Source organism: Hippopotamus amphibius, chromosome 2 (assembly GCF_030028045.1).
Source record: "Hippopotamus amphibius kiboko isolate mHipAmp2 chromosome 2, mHipAmp2.hap2, whole genome shotgun sequence".
Classification (NCBI taxonomy): domain Eukaryota; kingdom Metazoa; phylum Chordata; class Mammalia; order Artiodactyla; family Hippopotamidae; genus Hippopotamus; species Hippopotamus amphibius.
The window spans coordinates 144,148,011-144,172,867 of record NC_080187.1 but is presented as its reverse complement, the minus strand read 5'-3'; the positions used below and the strand labels follow the sequence as shown (position 1 = coordinate 144,172,867).

At 39.0% G+C, this 24,857-nt stretch overlaps 1 protein-coding gene across 1 annotated transcript in view; it reads left to right on the top strand.

Annotated features, from left to right (window-relative positions):
• Window positions 1–3,492: 3,492 nt before the first annotated feature.
• SEC11A (SEC11 homolog A, signal peptidase complex subunit) overlaps window positions 3,493–24,857 on the top strand; it is a 39,199-nt gene continuing 17,834 nt past the window's right edge. The window contains exon 1 of the mRNA XM_057721999.1: window positions 3,493–3,888. Within this exon, the coding sequence (XP_057577982.1) occupies window positions 3,838–3,888 (51 nt within the window). The 5' untranslated portion in view covers window positions 3,493–3,837. The remainder of the gene's footprint in view (window positions 3,889–24,857) is intronic.

Genomic DNA, 24,857 nt, shown 5'->3' with positions numbered 1-24,857 from the left:
TTTGCACTGGATTCCTGGGCAATATTTTACTTACAACTTTTTTTCCGAGTTTGAAAGTATTTGGCACCCTGATTTAATTTTCAACTAACTGATTTGAATTAATGATCCATTTTTGTGAATTGAAAATAAAATGTAACACAAATAAATTTTAAATTTAACAATAAACAATAACATATTATGAAATAACACATTAGTTTAGATTAACTGCATCCTATCAACTGAACATTATTAGCTGAGACAAACTATAGAGCCAATACCACCTAAACTTTAAGAGCAAAATGACTATTGAGATGTAACATGATTTCTGAGAAAATCATAATTAATCTGACATTTAAAATTTATGAAGTAGATGTGAATAAAATCTTCTCATCCGACTAAAATAGCCTGTAGATAACTTGATAGATCACTGCTCCAGGGACCTCATGTTGGAAAAATGCTAATAAATTGGGAGAAAATTGCAGTCACATGACTCAAGGACTCATTGAAGTGGAAGAGAGAAAAAACTGAAAGAAAACACTGAAAGAAAAAACTGAAATGTACAGTGTGATCCCCTTTATGTTAAAAAGTGAGCGTAAATTTTAAGTACATAGGAAAAAGGCACTAGAAGGAAAAATTGTTTAGTTGTGATCAGTCTCCAGAGGGGAGAAACGAGGAGGGCAAAGGGAACAGTCACATTCTACTCTATATACGCCTATCTTTTTTATTTCAAATTATGGACAAATACGCATAACATAAAATGTACCATCTTACCTCTTGTTAAGTGTAGAGTTTAGCAGTGTTAAGTACATTCACATCGCTGTGCAATCAATCTCCAGAAATTTTCCATCTTGAAAAACTGAAACTCTATATCCATTAAATAGTAACTCCCCATCTTCTCCCCCTAACCCCTTAACCACTGTTCTACTTTCTGTCTCCATGAATCTGACTACTCTAGGTACCTCATATAAGTGGAGTCAGACAGTATTTGTCCTTCTATATCTGGCTTATTTCAATTAGCATAATGTCTTCAAGGTTCATCCGTGTGGCAGCATGTGTCAGGACTTCAATCCTTTTTAAGGCTGAATAATATTCCATAGGATGTTTATATGACATTTGTTTATTCGTTCATCCATTGAGGGACACGTGTTGCCTCCACTTTATTGTGAATAATGCTATGAACATGAGTGTACAAAAACCTCTTCAAGATCCTGCTGTCAGTTCTTTCAGGTATATATCCAGCAGTACGGTGGCTAGGTTGCCTGTCGTGTTTTCATCTTTTATGATGAGAATGTACTCATGTATCATTTGTATAATTTAAAACATGGAGAAAAGAGTCAGGTACTGTTAAGAAAGCTGGGGATAGAAGGGTGGACAAGAAAATGTCCCTGTCTTCATGGAGTTTATGTGTATTTTCCTCCACAGGCCTTCCTAATTTGGAGAAATCAGGAATTCATATTTCAATTCAGTAAGTGTGGGTTACCTATGGACAGCAGTTGGAGATCCTCCCCGCCCCCCAACACACAGACATATTTTAAATTCAACAAATATTTGTTGAGTGCCTAATACCTGTCCTGTTTTTGCATTTGCCACTGGGAATTTAACAACAAACAAGAGATCAACGGTTCTTTTTTCTTTTTCTTTTTCGTAACAGCTTTATTGATATAATTTACATACTATACAGCTCATTTCAAAGTGTACAATTCCGTGGTTTTTAGTATATTCATAGAGTTGTACAATTATTACCACAGTCAATTTTAGAACATTTTCAATTACCCCCAAAAAGAAACCCCATACCTATTAACATCACTTCCCATTTCTCCCAACTCTCCCAGCCCTAGGCAACCACTGCTTTCTGTCTTTATGGATTTGCCTATTCTGGACATTTTACATAAATGGAATCATATAATTCATGTTTTTTTGTTACTGGCTTCTTTCATTAAGAGGAAATGTTTTAGGAACCTAATGTTTTAAAGGTTCATCTGTGTTGCAGTATTTCTTTTTGTTGCTAAATAATATTCCATTGTACGGATATACCACATTTTGTTCATCCCTTCAGCTGATGAATATTTGCGTTATTTGTGCTTTTTTGGTTATTATGAACTATGCTGTCATGAACAATCATGTGCAAGTTTTTGTGTGGATGTATGTTTTTAGTTTCCTTGGTGTGGGATTGCTGGTTAATATGGTTAAGCTGGTAACTACAGTAATACAGTTAATATGTTTAACAGTTTGAGGAACTGCTCTATTTTCTAAAGTAGCTGCACCATTTTACATACCCAGCAGCAGTGTTCCATCCTCCCCCAAACTCATTATAATAAAAACTGTCTTAACATAACCATCCTCAAATATATGTAACTTTTTATTGTGAAATAATTTTCAATGTAAAGAATTGCAAGGATAGTACAAAGAGTTCCAGTGCTATTTCCTCACTCAGCTTCCCCTGATGTGAGATCATCACTATTTTGAAAAAGACAGAAATAATAGCCAGAGACCGGTTCTGGTCTTTCTTGTTCTAGCTGTGTATTAGGAGCTTCTGCCAGTCAAAGCAAAGAATATTTATATACAGATCTTCCGACTTACAATGGTTTGAGCGCAATTTTTGTATTACTTTAACCATGGTGTGAAAGAGATACGCATTCAGTAGAAACTGTACTTCTTTTCCCAGGCTAGTGATATGACATGCAGTATGATACTCTCTTCTGATGGTGGGTGACAGCAAGCCACAGCTCCCAGTCAGCCCCGTGAGCAGGATGGTAAACAACCAGTACACTTACAGCCTTTCTGTACCCACACGACCATTGTTTTTCACTTTTGGTACAGTAGTCAATAAGTTACATGAGACATTCAACACTTGATAATACAATACGCTTTGTGTCAGACGACTTTGCCCAAGTGTAGGCTAATGTAAGTGTTCTGCGCGCTTAAGGTAGGCTAGGCCAAGCTACGATGTTCAGAAGATTAGGCCTATTGAATGCATTTTTGACTTATGATATTTTCAACTTACGATGGGTTTACTGGGAGGTAAGTCAAGGAAGATCTGTATAGAGTCAGCAGTCAGCGGTAAGAGGGTAACATTATGGTGCCCGAGATAACAAAGCCAAAAGATTTTCCTCAAGGAGGCAATCATATCCTGTTAGCAAGATCAATTTCGGGGAGGAAGGGACTCCCTCACAACCCGCACCACTGGTGGTCTCATCACAGGGTTGCACGGTTTGGTAGCGTTCTCTGCAACCGAGAGTTTCTCACGCTCCTGAAAGCTGCAGGCAGCACTTTGAGAGTCACATCCTCTGCCCTTACCCAACAGCGCTCATCGAAACACCTCCGCCGTCAGTGTCCCGCAGCGCAGCAAACCGGCCCCACCAGAAGGAGGCAAGGCCGGGCGACACGTCCCAGCGCCACACCCAGACCCGCCGCCGGGGCTGCAACGCGCCGGCCGCTCAGGGGCCGTTTCTGCCCTCGGACTCCACAGACCCGGCTCCCTATTGGCCAGGCATGCACCAGGGCCCGCCTTCTGGAGGCTACAGGGCGGCCTCCTACCTAACTTCGAGCGGCTGCCTCCGTGTGCGGCCACCGGGCTGAGCGCGGGAAGCGGGCTTCAGTCTGTCCCAGCAGACGAGGTCCGGGGTACGAGAGGCCTCCTACAGCGAGGCCAGGCCTGGAGCCTGGATTAGGACGGTCGCCAGTCCCTTTGTCTGCCCGCCGCAGCGAAGAGGCGGGGCCGCGCCGGTCCGCCCCGGAAGCGGAAGTGCAGGCACGGCGGGGTCCTGTCCAGTGTGAGCTTGGCCCGTGCGCCCGCAGTTCCTCCCGCCGGTCACATCGCGCCCTCTCTTCTGCCCGTGTTCCCTCGCCGGCCCCGCCATGCTGTCTCTAGATTTTTTGGACGATGTGCGGCGGATGAACAAGCGGCAGGTGAGGTTGGCCGCCCACCGTTCCCTTGTCCCTTCGACTGCCCCTGCGGTACCCCGCGGACCTCTGGGCCCCGGTGTGAGGGCCTGAGCGGGTCTGACGCCCGGATTATTCTCTCTCTTTGTGGAGTCTGTGGCCAGAGGTAGCTTTATCCGCCCCCTATGTTTAGTCCCTAGCTGGTTCGGGGCCTTCTAGGGGCAGAGCAGGACGCCTGGTCTTCCCGTTCTGTTGCCCACAGAGAGGTAGAGAAGCAAGTGGAAACCGTAGGGCTCTTTGTAAGTGGGAGTTGGGGTTGCTCATTGTTTTAGACTTGGTACGGAGGCAAACTCATGATTTCTCAGATCGCAGCGACCTCGGATGGATTCCGGCAACCAGGTTTAGCAGTTCGCTGCTACTCTGGCTTCTGGGATGCTCGGGAAGGCGGTTGTAGGCCCCACAAAAGCTGTTTTGCTACTTTTCAGCCTGTTGCAATCCTTCTGGTCTGGCTGGGCCTCAGCGGGCTGTACTGACTTTCTTGAACCACCTCCGAGTTTAAAGAGTTGAAACAGTTACTCTACTTGCCCTTGAGTCCACTTAACATTAAGGTGTACCTCAGACTCCTCAGGTATACCTCCCACTATTAGTGGTACAGGGATCCTGAAACTTACATCTCCTGGTTTTATCCTTAAACCTTACTCGGTCTTGGACTTACAGATCATATTCCAAATGGTACTGGGAATACTGTTGTAATTATTTAGCCATTGGGAAAAATTGCTCCTTTTTGTCTTCTACACCAAGTGTGTCTGTAGAGCCTAGTTTTGCTTGCCTCAGACTTTTTCACAGTATTTTGCTGTTAAGAATTATCCTGCTGTCACTGTTAAAGGATTTTCTCTTGAACTTCTGTTTTGCACTATTTGTAATTATCATTTAGGGAAGAAGATATGCAGCCTCCCCTTACTCCCTTTCAGACCTTAGCTAGCTCAGTGTCTTGTCTTCTTAGACATGTTTCCTAATTCCTTCAGTCATAATTGATCATTTTTTTTCGAATTGCACGAAATGTTTGTCTTTATAACATTTCAGATTCTCATTTGTATAGTGTTTTTTGTTTTTGTTTTTTTTCCCCATTCATATCTGAATTTCTAGGTGCCACTGGCATTTCTCTGAAGAAATTCTTATTTGGGGCCTACTATTTATTGTACCCTGTGCTAGGTACAATGAGAAAAATGCAAAGATAAGACAGACAGACTCTGCCTTCAAGGAGCATAAATGTGTAGAAAATGACTAAGGCAAAAAAAATAACTATTTTGAGCTCTTGCTACATGTGAAGTGCTTTTCATACCTATGAGGTAATGTTATTCTCATTATACAGGTGAAGAAAATGAGCAACCTCCCAGAGATTGTTAGGAGAGGATGGGAAGGATTGGATAGCGTGTGGATGGGGTGAGGGAAAGTTAGAGATGCGGTTTTACCTGCACATAATATCTGGGGGAAAAAATTGATGTTGAGAATAGGTACCAAGAGCTAAGTAGATGAAAAGAGGGAAACTAGAAGTTTCATCAAATTTCTGATTAATTTGAATTGTAATTTTTTTGTCTTATCAGGTTCATAGAGGAATACTTTAGTGCAATAAACTCTGTCCATTTAAAGTGTATCAGTTGATAAGTTTCTAGTTATATACAGCCATTACAATCAAGATAAAGAACATTTCTATCACCCACAAAATCCCTTGCGCCCCTTTGTAGTTCATCTCTCTAGCACTTCGCAACCACTGATTTGCTTTTTGTCAGTATAGATGGGTTTGCATTATAGGTGGAATCACAGAGTATGTATTCTTTTGAGCTTTGAGTTTTAATTGATTTTTAACACCTTACTCAAGACTTGTTTACTGTATGTAATTGTTTGTTTGCTTCAGGAGTTTCAAAATTAAAGTGTTTCACTACCTTCATGGCATCCAATACACTGTTGCCAGATTAATGTCTTCTCTCCTGCCCTCAAACCTTCAGTAGATTCCATTGCCTTGTAAAGTCCAAACCCTTTAGAATGGCATTTGCAGTAAGTCCCAGTTATTTTATAGTCTGCCATTTCTCACTGTTTCAGTCTTGTCCCAGTTTACTTTTCCTGCCTGTTTCATTTCACTGTGTGTATGAGTATTGTTCTATTCAAACTTGGTGTACTTAACTGTCTTCAGAACTCCCCTTGTATTATTTGAGTCTTTGTGGACCACCCTAGACTATTAGGTGATCTCTAAAGCCCTTTTAGCTGTTATGTACTATTTTATTTGTCTTCTCCACTTTGCATTGTGGCTCTTTTACTGTATTATGAGAGCACAGGTTTCCTGAGGCTTTTCTTAATCCACGAAGCCCTGATTTGTAGTTTGCCTATTTCTGTGGTGTAAATACTTCTAACATGGCAGATTTCAAGCCACTAACATGACATCACTGAATGTGGAATTAGGAAGAAATGTGGTAGCATGCAACTTTAATTTCCACCTTAAAGGTAAAATTTAAAAAATAATCTCAAGAACATAGGTAATAGTAAAATGTAGTAAAAATAATTAGAAACTGATGAATTTAGAATATTTATTAACTTTGTTTTTAAAGTAATTTAACTGTACTAATTTTTAATAACACTGTGTTTAACAACCAGCTTGCAAGATTCCTGAAAATTTAGCAACTGGCTCCAACACACATCTGGTTGTAGGTTAGTTTCTTGATGTCCATTGAGGTAGCCTTTGTATGCAGAAAAGCCTATTTAGAATTCTGATATTTTAAAATATAATATTCAATTTGTAAAAGCTAAAATTTTAAAACTAGGTTCTTAAACCTTTTAGAATCCGTTTACAAATCATATCCTTATTAAGTCTAGCTTTTTTTTTTTTTCCCACTGCGAGGCTTATGGGATCTTAGTTCCCCTATTAGGGATTAAACCAGGGTTCTCAGCAGTGAAAACACCAAGTCCTAACCACTGGACCACCAGGGAATTCCCAGGTCTAGCAAATTTTAACAGTCACTTTTAAGGGCTTTTGAATATTTGTCCTAACTTATTTTTTTTTTTGTCCTAACTTATTAACAGACATCTTAAAAACATTAAATTTAATTTATAAATTTAAATAATTTCCTTTTTAAGAACAGATTATTCAATGAACATCACTGCATACTTATATAATTTTTATAAATCTGGAGCTTAGTTTCTCTCAAGTGTTTCAAAATTTGAATATAATGTATAAATAGTAAGCCTTCTGATTAAAATAGTAAACCTATAACAATTGATTGTACATTTTAAATTGGAATTATAAACCTGACCTATTACTTTAATAGGCCAAATTCTCTTAAATTTTACAAAAACTTAAGATAACTTTCACATGTAATTCTCTGCTTGCTGAGAATTCTTTTTTTTTTTTTTTAAATATTTTACTTATTATTTATTTCTGGCTGCATCAGGTCCTGGTCTTAGTTGCGGCACGTGGGCTTCTCTCTAGTTGTGGCAAAGGCTCCAGAGCACGTGGGCTCTGTAGTTGCGGCACACGGGCTTAGTTGCCCCACGGCATGTGGGATCTTAGTTCCCCCACCAGGGATCGAACCCATGTCCCCTGCATTGGAAGGTGGATTTTTAACCACTGGGCCACCAGGGAAGTCCCTTGCTGAGAATTCTTAATGACCAGAGGATATTGGCCAGCATGTGTCTAGATCTATGTTTAAGCCCTGATGGTACTAATCTGACTTCCACAGAATTTGCTTTTTGCTCCTCCTGCAGCTGTGGCGAGTGGGGTCTACTCTTCGTTGTGGTGCTTGGGCTTCTCACTGCGGTGGCTTCTCTTGTTGAGGAGCACAGGCTCTAGGCCCTCGGGCTTCAGTAGCTGCAGCTCGTGGGCTCCAGAGCCCTTGCTTAGTAGTTGTGGCCCACAGGCTTCGTTGCTCCGTGGCATGTGGGATCTTCCCAGACCAGGGATTGAACCTGTGTCCCCTGCATTGACAGGTGGACTGTCAACCACTGCACCACCAGAGAAGAACCTACTTAATTGAATTTTGCATTTCTTTGGATTTTAATTATCTGTATGTTTTGCTACCTAAATCTGAAGAACTTAGGACTTGGCACCATCTTTCTTTCTATGTCTTTCTATCTCTTAGGATCACTTAACTCTTAATGCCTATTGTAGTGATATCTGATTGAATTCCGGATATCTTTGGTAATTTTTTTTTTTCATGAATTGGCCCTCTAGTGAAGCACATAGAAGTCTGGATTTTCCTTAGACTTGGACCTATTATGAGTAAATGTGCCATACATAGAAGGTATATACAGCACAGAGGACAGATCCATTACTTTTTTTGATTATTGAAAACTAATCTGGTCTTGTTTAGGTTCAGGAAAATCTTATCACTGGCAGGGTATCAACATTCGGTAATAAATTGCCAAGTTTCAATGTAGAAATATCAGTCTCCATTACCTATACAAGGAAATCACAAGTAAAATTATGTTATAAACTGCACTTAATTATCCTCGTGTGTATTTTTCTTGAGCATCCAGAAATCATTCTTTATCCTGTGTAACTTTGAACAGATCTGGAATACAGTGCCATAGTGAGGATTAGGCATTTGCTTGTTATGGTTCCCAGATACTTCCTATTTTTTAGTTGTTTTTCCCCCATAGTATTCTCTCCATGGACATACAGATAAACATGATTATTTATTCTCATGCCAGATGGCATAAGCCTCCAACAATAAAGATAAGCTCCGCTTAAGCAGAAATTATGACCATAACTATTCTTCAAAGAGTTGTCTTTGGGGATTTCGCTGGCAATCCAGTGGTTAAGACTCAGTGCTTCTACTGCAGGGGGCACGGGCTTGATCCCTGGTTGGGGAACTGAGATTTTGCATGCCATGCAACGTGGACAAAAACAAACAAACAAACAAAAAACGAACTGTCTTTTCTGACTTCAAGGAAAGAGGTGAGATAGGGTATCCAAACACAGAAGATGTCTATGGGGATAGAATGCTTTGTCTGAAAAACATGGTTTACTGGTCAGGGTTTAGTCTGGGAAGCAGAACCACTATCAATATTATAGAATTTTAATATATTTATTTAATAAATGTATTTATTTAGTTTTAGGCTGTGTTGAGTCTTTGTTGCTTGCGGGCTTGCTCCAGTTGCGGTGAGTGGGGGCTACTCTTTGTTGCGGTGCGCAGGCTTCTCATTGTGGTTGCTTCTCTTGTTGTGGAGCATGGGCTCTAGGTGCGTGGGCTTTAGTAATTGTGGCACATGGGCTCAGTAGTTGTGGTTCGTGGGCTCTAGAGCGCAGGCTCAGTCATTGTGACACACGGGCTTCATTACTCCGCAGCATGTGGGAATCTTCCTGGACCAGGGATCAGACTCATGTCCCCTTCATTGGCAGGTGGATTCTTAACCACTGCGCCACCAGCGAAGTCCCTAAGAGTAAGATTTTATACAGTTGTAGGAGAAACTGGATGAATAAGAGTCTAAAACTGAGAGATGAAGAATCAGAATGTCACTAACTAGTTCTTCTGTAGCACTATTATGGGTAGACAAATCCAAGCCTGCCGTGGAATCTGAGGCTAGATTCCACGTTTGGCTGATGGAGTGGGGTCACACCACAGGAGAGTAATGAAGTCTGTGGAAGGCTGTTGCGGTTCATTTCTGGACGTGGAACGGGGGAATGCAAGGACAAATTGGATTCTGCCAGACCTTTAAGGTCTGTCTCTCACCATGTCTAACTACAGTGACCTTCTGCATAATAGCAGCTGCTTCTCTTTCACCCTTCTAGGTCTTGGGCAGATTTCTCTTTTTCACCAAATCTAATCCAGAACCATACATGGAGGGAGGTGGCGGGGGGGCGTTGGGGAAGCCTAGTTCTAACTAAGCCAATTTGGCAAAACTACTGTAGTTTTCAAAACTATTACAGTCTACTCTTTGTCAGCTCGGCCTTTATACACACCCACTTTAATCATATTTAACTTTTCAAATAAAGATAAAAGCAAAGCTCTACTTCTGTCTAATATGCAGCTCTCCTTTGTTTCTGTAAGTGGCCACATGGTTGTAGCTGTAGTCTTTCTTCTTAACTATTCCATATTCCTTTTGCTCTCATAGTTTCTTGCCTTATGGCGTGACCCAAACCTTCATTGCTAAAGGGTAATGTCATGAGGAATCCTGCCTAAACTGGATTGTAACTTTTATTGTAGGGCATGGAAGTACTAAGAAAGGCCTCAGAGGATTCTCGGTATTCCTGTATACTCACTATCCTCATTATGTAGTAACAAACATGTATTTTTCTCTGATAGTCAGGGTCAACCCCCTTTGCCAATATGTAACCCCCCACCCCGTTCCCTGCATTTTGGTTCACTGGCATGAGTATCCCAAAGTGGCAAGGCAGCAGACTCAACTTCCAGTTTAATGGAACCATTGTGTTGCCTGGTAGAAGGATATCTTTGGGAATGAAAACATCTTTTTTTTTTTTTTGCCACACTGGGCAGCTTGCGCGATCTTAGTTCTCCGACCAGGGATTGAATCCAGGCCATGGCAGTGAAAGTGCCGAGTCCTAAGCACTGGACCGCCAGAGAATTCCCAGGGATGAAAACTTCTAAACCAGCAGAACCCAAAATTAGGAGGCTGGGAAGCAGAAATTTCACTAGCAGATTATTAGGGGTAGTAGTGAGAGGAGTTACTTCCATTCCCACCCTTTAATTCTGGACTAATGAATCCTACTTACAGAAGAAATTGGTTGCTGATTGAGAGCATATACCATATACTAGAGGACATTAGACATTATCCCAGCCCAACAAAGTGTTGTTGGTGTCTAGCTGGTACTATAGCTGTCCTCAAAAGGCCATTTGTATCACTCAGAAGTTAGAAACCACACTAGTAACTGAACAAGGAAAAATTAAATACAAAGAATTGTCAACCTGTAAAAGATGCTCAACCACTAAAATGGGTAAAAGAGGACTCTTAAGCGGTTCAGAAATAGCATATGCAGAAAACAGTTATTACCCTTTAGGATAAGGGAGTGAACAAAGAAAGAACTAGCAAAATACCTCCCTCCAACCCCCTTCCTAACCTGAGATATAGACCTCTTTGGAGAGGGTGTGGCTGCCACAGGGACATGCAGTGACATTTGCCAGAGCAGTGAGCTGGAGCTGGTCTGTAGAAGTGGCCTGCTGGGAGGCTGAGAAATTTGCCAGAGTGTGTGTGGGCAGGAGCCAGTCCGTGGTGGTCTCTGAGGTGAGCACTGGCAGACCTCCAGTATGCAGATCCACTGGCTACCGGGTGAAATAAAAACACTCCATGGGAAGGGAAGCCTCTCCCACTCTCTGTCACCTGGCAGTGGCCCTGCAGTGCCTTTATTAATAAAACCTAACATCATTGAGCCAGTTGGAAAAGGTGCCCTTGTTTATAGGGCCCAGCCTAGTAACAGAAAAAAGGATGGATTTGGCGCTGAGAGACAATAAATTGATAATGCCTACTGTTCCACTGTTCTTTCAGACCAGCTACTTAAGATGATGGAAGACAGAATAAGACCAGTGGAATTCATGACCATGTGCCCACTGTTGTGCTTTAATTACCTGTAAAATAAGTTCCCTGGCCAGAAGCAATGTTGTATGGAATACCATGATGAGAAATAAGACATTCTGTAAGTGGATGGTGGTTTTGACAAACACTGAGAACAAGGGAGACAGATTCATATCCAGAGTCTATTCTAGAAAGAAGAAATTGCTGCCCCTTCCATGATGGAAGTGATCCAGTATCAGGAATGGTGGCATTGTTGGTCTTTGCAGTTGGCAGTCTAGGCATTCATCATTGTCTAGAACCAAATTGGTCTTGGTGAATGAAAGTCCGTGTTGCTAACCTTCATCTTGGCTGCTACAACCACTTCGATCGTTAGTCCATTGGGTAAGTCATAGGTGGCTAGGGAAGGAAGCTAACATCCACAAAACAGGTAATTTTATCCACCTGATAATTAAGATACTGTTCTGCTGAGGTAATTCTTCAGTGGGACACACATATCTTCACATTCTATGTACCTACTTGAAAGCTCCATCTGTATACCTTTTCCCAAACCTCTTGTCTCTAACTTTCCAGTGATGTCTCTTCCATTCCCCGGCCGTCCAGCCAGATTGCTGGTCACTCTTGAATCAGTGTAAATCGACACCTGTGGCCATCTCTCCTTGCAGGAAAAAAGAACAATTATTTTATTATTTGAAGTTCTGTCCACTGGGAGGATTTCGCTTCATCATAATCCTTTATGGTCAACCCTGAATGGGCGTGTAATGCCACAGCTGTCTACTTTCATTTGGTGCCAGATGGTTCATGTAGAACCATCATCTAAACACCACGCCTAAAGTCTTCTTTAGTCAGCTGGTCATAGGGAACTCCCCATGAGGCGAGAAGTGTAAGCTCAGAGGGAGGAAGCAATGTAGCATCAGTAGGAGCCGTGAGTATCTAAGTCACTTGCTCATACAACTTACTTGTGTGTTCAGGACCTGCTTGAGCCCAATCTTGTATGTACCGCTTACAATTGATGATGGAGTACTGCTGTGAATGCCCAACTTTATGGGTTGATGGATCTGGCAGCATTCAGTTCATGCTGGGGAGTTCAGGTTAAATGGTAATTTGGTGACCCATGGTCAAGTGTTTAGTCTTTACTAGAATTTAGCAGCTAGCAGAAGCTGTTACTGAGGAGAATAGTTCTCCAAAGGATAGCATAGCATAGCATAGCTTTGCCCCCAAGTCCAAAGACCTGTGCTGTTGTTCACCTGTAGAGGACTGCTAGAGGCTCTCCATCTGTCACAGATATTTCAGTTACCATGAGATCTGGGTCTTATGGCCCAAGTGATAGAACAGCTTGCATGGGAGCTTGGAACTGTTGTGGAGCCCTAATCATAATTGGTTTACTAGGTCAGTAGATTGGAGTCACACACCCAAATGAGGTATATGTTGTCTCCAAAATCCAGAGGTCCACTAGTCTTTGAGTTTCTTAGTAGTAACAGGAACCAGATGGAGCAACTTGTTCTTCATCTTGGAAGGGCTATCTTAACATGACTGGGACCACTGAACCCCAAGAATTTTCATGGGGGTGGGAATTTCTGTAGGATTTATTTATCACATTCTGGCCACTTACGTGTTTTACCAAGGTGTCTAGGTCATGAGGTTCAACCACCCAGTCGAGTCACTGTGATATCATCAATATAGTGAACCTGTTTATTCTATGAATGTTGGGCCAATCAAGGTCCCCATAGACCTTTATGATTGAAAGCTCTAGATCTGATGGAGCCCTCAAGTAGGCCCTGCCGCCAAAACCATACTGCTTCTGGTGGTCTTATTCCTCTTGCTACAGAAGTCCTCAGGGATAGGAAACTGTCAAAAACGTGGAATGAGACTCAAGTTGGCATCGTTAATAGCTGATGATTGTCTTACTAGAACAGGGAACCTAACTCTTTATTTTCATCATCTAGACTTATTAAGAGTGTAACTTTTAGTTTTGATTGGTTATGGGTTTTATGCAGTTACTGCTACATGTAGTAGCATTGTTAAGGACTGTGATATAGTGCATTACAAGCTATATTATAGTTTGAGCCTAGAATATCACTTGTAGCAAGAAATAAGAGAGGAGAGCACAGCAAGAGCCAGATCATAGAAGGCCCTGTATACTCAGGGGTTCAGAATTTATCCTGTAGGTAGTGAGAGAAGTTTTTGAGCAGACAGCTCAATTGTATTTTCACTTTACAAACAGTAATTATATATAGGTGGTTGAATTAGAAGGATGCAGGTCTAGATGTAGAACTGTCAGATTGTTTCAATAGTCTGGGTAAGAGGAGATGAGACATGAAATAAGGCAATAGTCATAGAAATAAAGCCAATGGGATGGATGTGAGAGATGTTGCGGAGGTAAAATTTAGAGGACTTGGGTGGATGGTGTACTATTCACTAAGATAGAAGGAGGAAGAGATTTAAGGAAAAGGATTGAGTTCAGCTCTGGACATGATGAATTTAAGGTGTCTGTAACATCTAGGTGATTTTCAGTAAGTAATTGGATATACTTACCAATTGGGTATATCAATAATTGGTCTGGTATGGAGAAGAGATTTGGGTGTCATCAGCATATACATTGTAATTGAATAGACAATATAGTGTACAGAATGGAAAGAGAATGGAGCAAAGGTTGGACTCCTAGAACACTTGTATTTAATGGGATGTCAGAGAAGAGGTCAGGGTCTGAGGTCAGTGGCATAGAAACCAAGGGATGAGGGAGTTAGAAGAGAGTTAATCAGGTGCCAAATGCCTCAGAAAGGTAAGGTAGTTAAAGTAAGTTCATGGACTCCCTCCTCCGGATTTTTCATGAATAGTTTAGGTAATATACTTACATTGTTCCCCCTGCCCCCACAAAAAAGTGAAAGTGACTTCTTCCTATAGTCTTGCCAGCATGGTGTGTTTTCAGACTTTTAGATTTTTGCCATTCTAATAAATGAAAAGTGGTATCCCAGGACAGTCTTACTTTGTATTTCCCTTATTATGAGTTTGGTTGAGCATATTTTCATATGATTTTGCAGTTGTTTTTATTTCATTTTCCATGAACTAGCAGCTCATAATCCTTTTCCTCTATTCCTTTTGGATTGTTGTTATTGATTTCTAGAAGCTCTTTATAGGAAGATTAGTCTTTTGTTATTATATATGGTAAATATTTTTCCCAGTGGGTCTTTTTGGGGTGGGGAGGGGCTATGTTGTGTCTTCATCGCTGCATGTGGGCTTTCTCTAGTTACGGTGAATGGGGGCTACTCTTCATTGCAGTGCACAGGCTTCTCATTGTGGTGGCTTCTCTTATTGTGGAGCACAGGCTCTAGGTGCATGGGTTTCAGCAGTTGTGGCATGTGGGCTCAGTAGTTGTGGCTCTCAGGCTCTAGAGCACAGGCTCAGTAGCTGTGGCACACAGGCTTAATTGCTCCTCAGCATGTGGGATCTTCTCGGACCAGGGCTCGAACCTGTGTCCCCTGTATTGGGGACATGGGTTCTTAACCACTGTGCAACCAGGGAAGTCCCTGGTCATTTGTCTTTTGATTTAGCTTATAGTATAATTTGCGATGCATAGTTGTCAGATTTTTTTTTTGGTTATTTGCTCTTTTATTTTGTTTTGAGTAGTCAGATTTACCCATCTTTTCTTCACGGCTTCTGGATTTCAGGTCAGATTAAAAAATCTCCCTTACTCCAAGGCCTTTCCTACTTTGTTTTCTTCTGTTACTTTTGTGAATATGTGTTTTTTAAAAAAAAGCTTTATTGGGGTTATAAGGTATAAAATTCACCCATTTTAAGTGTGTAATTCATGGTTTTTAGTTAATTTATAGGGTTGTGCACCTATCACCACAGTCCATTGGAACATTTCCATCATTCCTGAATGATCCTTCGTGCACTTTTACAGTTAATGCCTGTGTCCACTCCTGACCCCAGACAGCTACTAATCTGCTTTGTATCTCTATGATTTGCCTTTACTAGACATTTTATTTATTTTATTTTATTTTTTATCAACAGTTAGCTTTTATTAAATCAAAGTAAACATTTTATATAAATGGAATCCTATAAAATGTAGTCTTTTATAGCTGGTTGCTTTCATTTCACATAATTTTTTTTAATTGTGGTAAAATACACATAACAAAATTTTCTATCCTAACCATTTTTTTGCTATATTTAATTTTTAATTGAAATGTTGGTTCACAATATTGTACTACTTACAGATACACAGCAAAGTGATTCAGTTATACATATATATGTTTTCATATTCTTTTCCATTATAGGTTATTATAAGATATTGAGTATAGTTGCCTGTGCTATACAGTAGGTCCTTGTATCTTTTATTTAAATTAATTCATTAATTATTTATCATCTGTGTGCGGGCTTTCTGTAGCTGCAGGAAATGGGCTACTCTTCGTTGCAGTGTGCAGGCTTCTCAGTGTGGTGGCTTGTTGTGGAGCATGGGCTCTAGGCGTACGGGCTTCAGTAGTTGTGGCACGCGGGCTCACTGGTTATGGCTCACAGGCTCTAGAGCACAGGCTCAGTGGTTGTGGCACACAGGCATAGTTGCTCCACAGCATGTGGGATCCTTCCAGCCCAGGGATCGAACCCGTGTCCCCTGCATTGGCAGGCGGATTCTTAACCACTGTGCTACCAGGGAAGTCCCTCCTTGTTGTATCTTAACCATTTTTTAAGTGTAGAATTCAGTAGTGTTAAATAAGTACATTCACATTGCTGAACAACCTATCTCTAGGACTCTTTTCATCTTGCAAAATTAGAACTCTGTACTCATTAAAAAACTCTCCATTCTCCCGTTCCCCCAGCCCCTGGAAACTACCATTCTACTTTCTGTCTCTATGCATTTGGCTTTTATTGGGTTTTTTTTTCTTCATTATTTGTCTTCTACTTCACTGGTTTCTGCTCTAAACTGTACTTCTTTCCTTGGTTATTTTGTGTTTAGTTTGCTATATTGTCTAATTTCTTGAAGTGGAACCTTGGGTTATTGGTTTAAGGTCTTTCTTTTCAAATATATGTATTAAAGCTTTAGATTTCCCTCCAAGCAGTACTTTAGCTGCATTCCAGAAATTTTGATATGTTGTGTTTGTTTACACTCAGTTAAAAATCTTTCATAATTTCCCTGTGATTCCTCTTTGACCCATGGGTTATTTGGGAAAAAATGTTGTTTAATTTCTAAGTATATATTTGTGGAGTTTTCAAATTTCTTTCCAGTGCTGATTTTTAATTTAATTCTATTGTAGTTGGAGAAAATAGTTTGTATGATTACAATCTTTTAAAATTGAGGCCCCTTTTAAAATTTGCCTAGAGCCTGGTCTCTGGAGAATGTTTCATGTGTATTTGAAAAGAATGTGTATTCTGCTGTGTTGGGTGGAGTGTTCTATAGATGTTTAGTTGGTTGAGGTATTCAAGTTTTCTATATCCTTGCTGATTTTCTGTCTCATTCTATCAACTGTTGAGAAGAGGATATTGAAGTCTCTAACTTTCTATCCTGAGATAAATCCTCCTTGGTCGTAAGGTATATATTATTTGATCTGAACATTTGCTAAAATGTTGCAGATAATTTTTATATCTGTATCTGTGATACCATTCTATAGTTTTCTTGTAACATCTTCATCTGGTTTCAGTATAGGTAATATTGGCCTCATAAAGTGAGTTACAAAGTATTCCCTCTTCTGCATTTTTCCTGAAGAATTGGCATAGAATTATGATTTTTTTCTTTAAATGCTCATAAATACTCAATAGAATTCACTAGTAAATACTGTCTGAGCCTGGAGTTTTTCTTTGTGGGAGAGTTTTTAAATCATAAATTCAGTTTCTTTAATAGGTTTATTCAGGTTATCTATTTCTTCATCAGTGAGCTTTGTGTATTTCAAGAATTAATATGTTGATATAAAGATATTCACAATACTCGCTTATTATCCTTTTTATATTTGTATATTAGTACAAATTACTATGTATTAGTCTGGTAATGTCACCTCTCTCATTCCTTCCTGATATCGGTAATTCATATCTTCTTTCTCTTTTTCCTGATTAGTCTGGCTAATTTATCTCAAAGAACCAACTTTTGGTTTTTCTTCACTGTTTTCCTGCCTTCTGTTTCACTTATTTATACTCATATTTTTAGTATTTCTTTTCTGTGAGTTACTTTGGATTTCATTTGATTTTCCTAGTGTTTTAAGGTAGAAGCTTAATATTTGGGAAATCCACAAATATTTGGAAATTAAACAGTGCATTTCTAAATAACCCATGGGTCAAAGGAGAATCACAAGGGAAATTGCAAAATATTTTGAACTAAGTATAAACAAAAACACAACATACAATTTGAGACATTTCTGTTTTTCTTGATTTTACTACTTTAAAATTCCCTTTACCTACTACGTTGGGTGCATCCCACAAATTTTGAAATGTTGTATTTTTATTCTCTTTTTGTTTCTTCTTTTACCATGGGTGATTTAGAAGTATGTTATTTGATTTCTAAACATTTGGGGGAATTTTTCAGATATCTTTCTGTTACCAATTTATATTTTCATTCTATTGTGGTTAGAGAATACTCTGCATAATTAAAATCTCTTTCTATTTATTGAGACTTGTTTTGTGGTCTTGAATATGGTCTATCTTGGTGAACACTCTTTGTGTACTTAAAAGGAATATGTATCTGCTGTTTGGGGGCAGAATGTTCTGTAAATATCAGGTCAAATTGGTTGGTAGTATTGTTCAAATCTTCTCTATACTTATTGATTTTTTTGTCTTCTTGCTGTATCAGTTATTGAGAGGGGGTTATTGACATTTCTGACTATAACTATGGGTTTGTCTATTTCTCCTATTCTTTTCCATTACGGCCTATCACAGGATATTGAATATAGTTCCCTGTGCTACACGTTATGCTGTACTTAAACTTGTTTATCCATTCTAAATGTAATAGTTTGCATCTACCAACCCCAAACTCACAGTCCATCCCTCTCCTTCTCCGCCTCCCCCTGGGCAACCACAAGTCTGTTCTCTATGTCTATGAGTCTGCTTCTGTTTTGTAGATAGGTTTGTTTGTGCCATATTTTAGATTCCACATATAAGTGATATCATATGTTAATCTTTCTCTTTCTGGCTTACTTCACTTAGTATGATAATCTCTAGTTGCATCCTGAAATATTTTTTTTATTGCTGTGACTCAGTTTCACTAAGCTTTTCTTCTGTGGTGTCTAATCTGCTCTTATTCCATTCTGTGTGGTTTTTCAGGCAAGGTTGGGTGCATTCAGGGTGGTATGGCTGTAGCCATCCTGTGTGGTTTTCATTTCAGACATTTTCTTTTTCATCTGTAGAGGTTTGAGTTGGGTATTGGATATATTTTCTGTCATTTAAGTCTTTATTTAATGTGCTAAGTCTTTCCCCTGCCTTTTTTTTTTTTTTTTTTTTGTCACACCACTCAGCTTGTAGGATCTTAGTTCCCTGACCAGGGATTGAACCCAGACCACAGCAGTGGAAGCGCTGAGTCCTAACCACTGGACTGCCAGGGAATTCCTGTTTTAGGAATTTTTTTTTTTAAGAATTTTTATTGAGATGTAATTGACATACAATAAACTGCATAGATTTAAAGTGTGCAATTTGATTTTTTTTTTTTATCTTATTAGTAATGTATATATGGCAATCCCAATCTCCCAATTCATCCCACCCCAACCCCTCCCCTCCTTTCCCGGCTTGGTGTCCATATGTTTGTTCCCTACCTCTGTGTCTCTATTTCTGCCTTGTAAACCGGTTGATCTGCACTGTTTCAGGGCTTATTAAAAAGGCTTTGTTAGGCAAGTCCAGAGCAGCCTTCAGTCTAAGGTTAATTTTGTACCACAGCTAAACAATAACTTTTGAGCATGCTATCCAAAGCCCATATGTTATGAACATTTCCACTCTGGCCAGTGGAAACAAATAAGCTGCCCCATATAAGCTTTTAGAATTGTTCTATCTGCTCCTTCTGAATGGTTCTTTTTCCATCTTTGATGCTTCCCTCAAATGCACGTGCTGATCATTGCTGATCATCACTCAGCTGAAGATGAGAAGAGACCCTCTGTAGATCTTTGTGTAGTTCTCATATCTGTACTGCCCTACAGTCTAAGCTGCCCTCACCTCCCCAAACTCCCAGTTCTTTATCCTCAGGTCAAGGAGACTTCTTGGCTTTGGCTGCATTTTCGTTTTGCCCTGTGGCCTCGAAACTATCCATTCTGTAAGTTGGGGTAATTGTAGGGCTCACCTTGTTTCTGTTTTCACAGTCCTATGCTACCTGGACACAGTCACATGTCCAGTGTCTGAAAACCTTTGTTTCATATATTTTGTCCAGTGTTTTAGTTATTTCAGGTAGGAAGGTAAATCTGTTCCCTGTTCCTGCAACTTGGCCTGAATAGCATATTTTTGAGATTCATCTATGTTGTGTGTTTCAGTAGTTTATTCTTTTCTGTTCCTGAGTAGTTTTCCATTATTTGGAAATGTTGTAATTTACTCACTTGTTGATGGACATTTTTTTTTCCCCAAGGTGAGGCTATTACAAATGAAACTGCTGTACATGTGTTGTGTTCTCATTTGTTGGATTTTAAAAAGATTTAATGGATTTTTTTAAATGAAAATTGTTTTATTGGAATTATGCCTGTTTAGACTATTCAGTAAGTTTTGTTATTGTTAACATTTCAGATCTTCACTGGGACTACCAGTGACTTTATTGGACCATAATAACAGTGTCTATTCTGAACAGGCTTCAATTTTTCCAACACCATCAGTTTTACTTGTAGCTGCTATCAGTGTATCGGCCTCTAATACCCTTGCTTCTCATCACTGCTTCTTCTAAGAGTTAGGAACCAGGGGAATTGTGCTTATGAATTAATAAGTCTCTTAGTTTGAGATCTCAAGAAAAGTGGGATTTAAGACTTAGGCCAACTGCTGTTCTGTAGCTCTAAGACATTTTTGCTTCCATAGTCACTTCTGTCTTTGCTTGAGATTCCTAGAAATCTGACTTCTATGGAAATATCCTATATGTTGAATTTCAAGTATCTCTTACAAGAACAGGAAATGTAATGGTGTATTTGATAACTAATGGATAAATGCACAGTGTATAACTTCCAGATTATGGCTTGTTAAATTATAATATTTAAACTTACTATCAGCTTTATTTTGCTGAATTTTCTGTTTTAAATTTTTCTTAAATTCTTATTATTTATTATTTACTGTGTGTTTTAAATTGTCTTGTGGGTTATTCTGGTCACAGAACTCTTGGGGGAAGTCTCCACACACTACTTCCTAAAAGTGCAAAAGAAAAATAGCATACACAAATGCCTGTACCATAGCTACCAAGAGATATTACATAGAACTTTGGTTGGTTTTAATAACATTGTTTTCTAGTTACACCTTGAGCACTGAGAAACATGATGTTCAAGTCACTTTGAAAAAATAATGGGGCTAGTCAATTCTGTGGTTGTTATTCTACATATGTCACAATGTCTTATTAATAATTAGCTTGATGTGGCCAGATGGTATGAGAAGGTTAGGTAGCTGCCACCTTATTTCTGCCAATACCCAAAAAAGCACTTCCTTCTGTACATCCATTAGCATAGATACAGTGGTGAAGAAAGCAGGGGCTAGGGAGGCAGTATGTTTGTCTTTCAAGTAAAGGTTTTTGTTACAAAAAAGGGGAGAAAAGAAAGAGAGAAAAATATGACATTTTCAAACTTTTGCTTAGGTAGAATATTTGTTTTAGCAAATAGTGTGTTTCTGTCTAGGTTTAGGCTCACAGACTGACTTAGCAATATGCAAACAGGCACCTTTTAAGGAACCAGTTATATGTAGTGAGGGACTTTTAACCTCTTTCTCTAATAAGAATGATGAGGGTGATCTTGATGATTAGATACATTTCACCACGATGATTCTATAGTGAAAAGTATCAGTAGTATTACATATCTGAGGAAAAAAAGTAGGGCAATTATAGTAATCTCCTTGAAGGAACAGAGAAAATCAGGATTTTTAAGTCTTTAATTTTTCTTTTAAAGAACAGTTATTTTAGGGACTTCCCTGGCAGCCCAGTGGTTAAGACTCTGCACTCCCAGTGTGGAGGGGCACAGGTCCCATCCCTGGTCAAGGAACTAAGATCCCACATGTTGCAAGGCATGCCAAAAGAAGGGAAAAAAAAAAAACAGTTGTTTTATTAGATATCCCATACCTGTTCTGACAGCGCTACATCTGTGCCCTTCTGAAAATGGAAAGATTTTTCTCAAAACAGATTTGAACTGGCTGACGTGTAGCTATTTTTAGTTTTTATTTATTTCAGTATGAATTTTTTATGTTTTGCTGCAGAAGTATTAATTTACTTGATTATGGGATATTGCCTGCTCAGGGGTGTTATGTGCTATATGGTATGTTCAGGTATTACTTTTCCAAAATCTGACCAATTTTGAATTATGAAGCATTTCTGACCCCCAAGGGTTTAAATAAGGAATCATGAAATTATATTTTGTAGTTTTTATGGAATTCCACAGCCCTTCCTTCAGTGATTCTGGAATAGTCCAGATCTGGATTAAACAGTACTATAGGTGACTTTTTTAGCATAGAAAGTTTGGAAAATAAAGCCTTTACCTGAATTCCTGACTGCTGATCCACAGCTTGACCATAATCACTTCTTTCTTTCTTTTTTTTTTTTTTTTGATTGATTGATTCTTTTAAATAATTTCTATTGGAGTATAGTTGATTTACAATGTTGTGTTAGTTTCAGGTGTACAGCAAAGTGAATCAGTTATACATATACATATATCCACTCTTTTTTAGATTATTTTCTCATATAGCTCATTACGGAGTAGAGTTCCCTGTACTATACACTAGGTCCTTATTATCTATTTTATGTATATAGTAGTGTGTATATGTCAATCCCAGTCTCCCAATTTATCCCTTCCCCCACCCTTACCCCCGTTAGCTTCTTAGAGGCTAGTTTTCCTACTTTTAATCTCTGCCACTCTGCTTCCTCAAATCTGTCTTTGGAATAAAAAGACCACTTTTTGTCCTTTGAAAAGCTCCCATCTTGAGATGGAATTAAGAGACCCGAGTTCCAGTAGTTGCTACTCTGCCTGCCAAGAGCTGTGCCGTCATGAGTGCTTCGCTTAGCTCTCCGTGCCTCAGTTTTCTCACCGTAAATGGGAGTGTCAAACTAGGTTTCAAATCACACCTGTATGTTCATATTACTCAAAGAACAGCAGATATTTCTAAGTGTCTGTAAGAAAATGGCCATATTTTTTTTCTTCCTTTGTGCATGACATTACATTGATAGACTATGTCATACTTCATTGGAAGTATGTTCTGGCCATTAACATGACTTAAGAAAAAAACCTAAACAACTTATTTTTGAATAGGTGATACTTGCATTTAGTAAAAACCTAAAAAACATGAAGTGTATATATTGGAAAGAATTTTCCTTTCACCTTGACTTCCAGTTCCTCTTTCCAGAGGCAGCCATTGTCCCCAGTTTCTTGTGTATGCTTCCAGAGATTAACTATACATTTATAATAATATGCAGCCTGAAACCTTTTTTCAAAATATGCAGGAAAAACAGGTTGATTGCAGGGGAAAAAATAGAAAATGGTATAAGAGAGCTAAAATCCTCATCATAATAGATAGTTAATAGATGATGTTCCAAATTTATGAAAAGAGAAGCAATTAATTTTTAGAAGCATGAGGGCAAAATCACTAAAAGAGATGAAAATGATTGCTGGGGGTGGCCTGCCATGGCCAGGATATTCAGGGTTTGTTTTTTTGTTTTGTTTTAAGTATCTCTGACTCTATGTATATGTAATCTTTTGATAGAAATAAAAATTAATTTAAAATGGAAAAAAGAGGAAAATTGTGGATAAACAAATGAAACAAAATTGCCTGGTATTATAGCCCCATGTAACCAGTTCATTTTCTTACAGTTTTTTCTATACTTTAAAAAACAAGACAAATTGAAAGGTATCACTCCCCGCCCCCCACCCCCCCACCCCCAAAAAAAGGTAGGTACGTGAGGTGATGAATGTGTTAATTAACTTGGGGGAGTTCTTTCACAAGGTATATCAAATCATCATATTGTACTCTTTAAATAGCTTACAATTTTATTTGTCAGTTATACCTCAATAAAGCTGAAAAAAAAAAAACGAAAATTTGAAAGAATAGCACATCAGACACCTATAAGCTATTGCACAGGTTTAACAGTTTTTAACATTTTGCCATATTTGCTTTGTATGTGCTTATATGTATGTGTATATATATAATTTTTTCTGAATCCTTTGAAACAAGTTGCAGATATGACAGTTCACCCGTAACTACAACCACTAGCTAATTATTGCTAAGCACGCATCTCATGAATGACAGTGTCCTACATACCACAATACCATTATGATATGTAAGAAAATTAATACTAATTTCCTAGTATCATTCAAGTCATATTTGAGTTTCCCCAGTTGACCCCAAAATGTCTCTTATAGTTAGGGTTTTTTCTTATGTGCATTTTGTTCCTTTGAACCAAGATCCAATCAGAATTTATGTATTACATTTGGTTATTGTGTCTCTTTAGTCCTTTTTAATCAAGAACAGTCCCCCACCTTTATTTTCATGACATTGAGTTTTCGAAGACTGTAACAGTTGTCTTGTAGAAAGCACACACATATATATATATGCATATATAGGCAGCGGAAGTGTGGAGTCTTAACCACTGGGCAGCCAGGCGTCCCAGCACATATATTTTTTAAAAGAACAAAAATGAAATTATATTGAACATATTTTTGAAATGTTTATTTTTTTCATTTTGAAGTATCTTATGAATGTCTTTTTAGGTTCACATTTTTGGTCGTACATTCAAGGGTCTCTCTAATCTGAGCTTAATATGCTTTTCAGATTTCTCCCACTACTGTCCAGCACCATCCTTTCTTCCCCTGGAACTATCTGCCATGGTGTCCAGTGGTCATCTACTTTTGTTCATTATCCAGCATTAATCCAACACAATTAGCTCACATATTTCCCTCACTTGAAATACCTTTCTGGTATTATATCTTTTAAGTCATAGAATTTTACAGTTTGTTAAGCAGTGTTAATATTTTAGGACATAGGCTGGCCTTCAAGTCCTAATTATGTATGACTTTGACCAAGCCATTTCCTCTCTCTGAGACTAAGTGTCCTCAACTGTAAAAGGAAGGGTTGAGTTAAATGTCATTGAATAGCCCATAGTTATCAAGGGATAAGTGTTGTAGAAAAGTAAGTACTAGAGGAATTTAGAAGCGGAGGTATACTGCTCTTGGCTGGTATGTGTCACGTACGTGATTGAATTTAAGCTGCATGGTTGTGAAGTCCAAATGAAATAATATATGTGAAAAGTTCTAAAAATAGTTATCATATAAATGTAACGTTTTTAAGCAAACAAAACAGAGCAGGGTTCTTTGGGGGTAGGGGAGAGGGCTGTTCTGGGATGCTGATGGTGT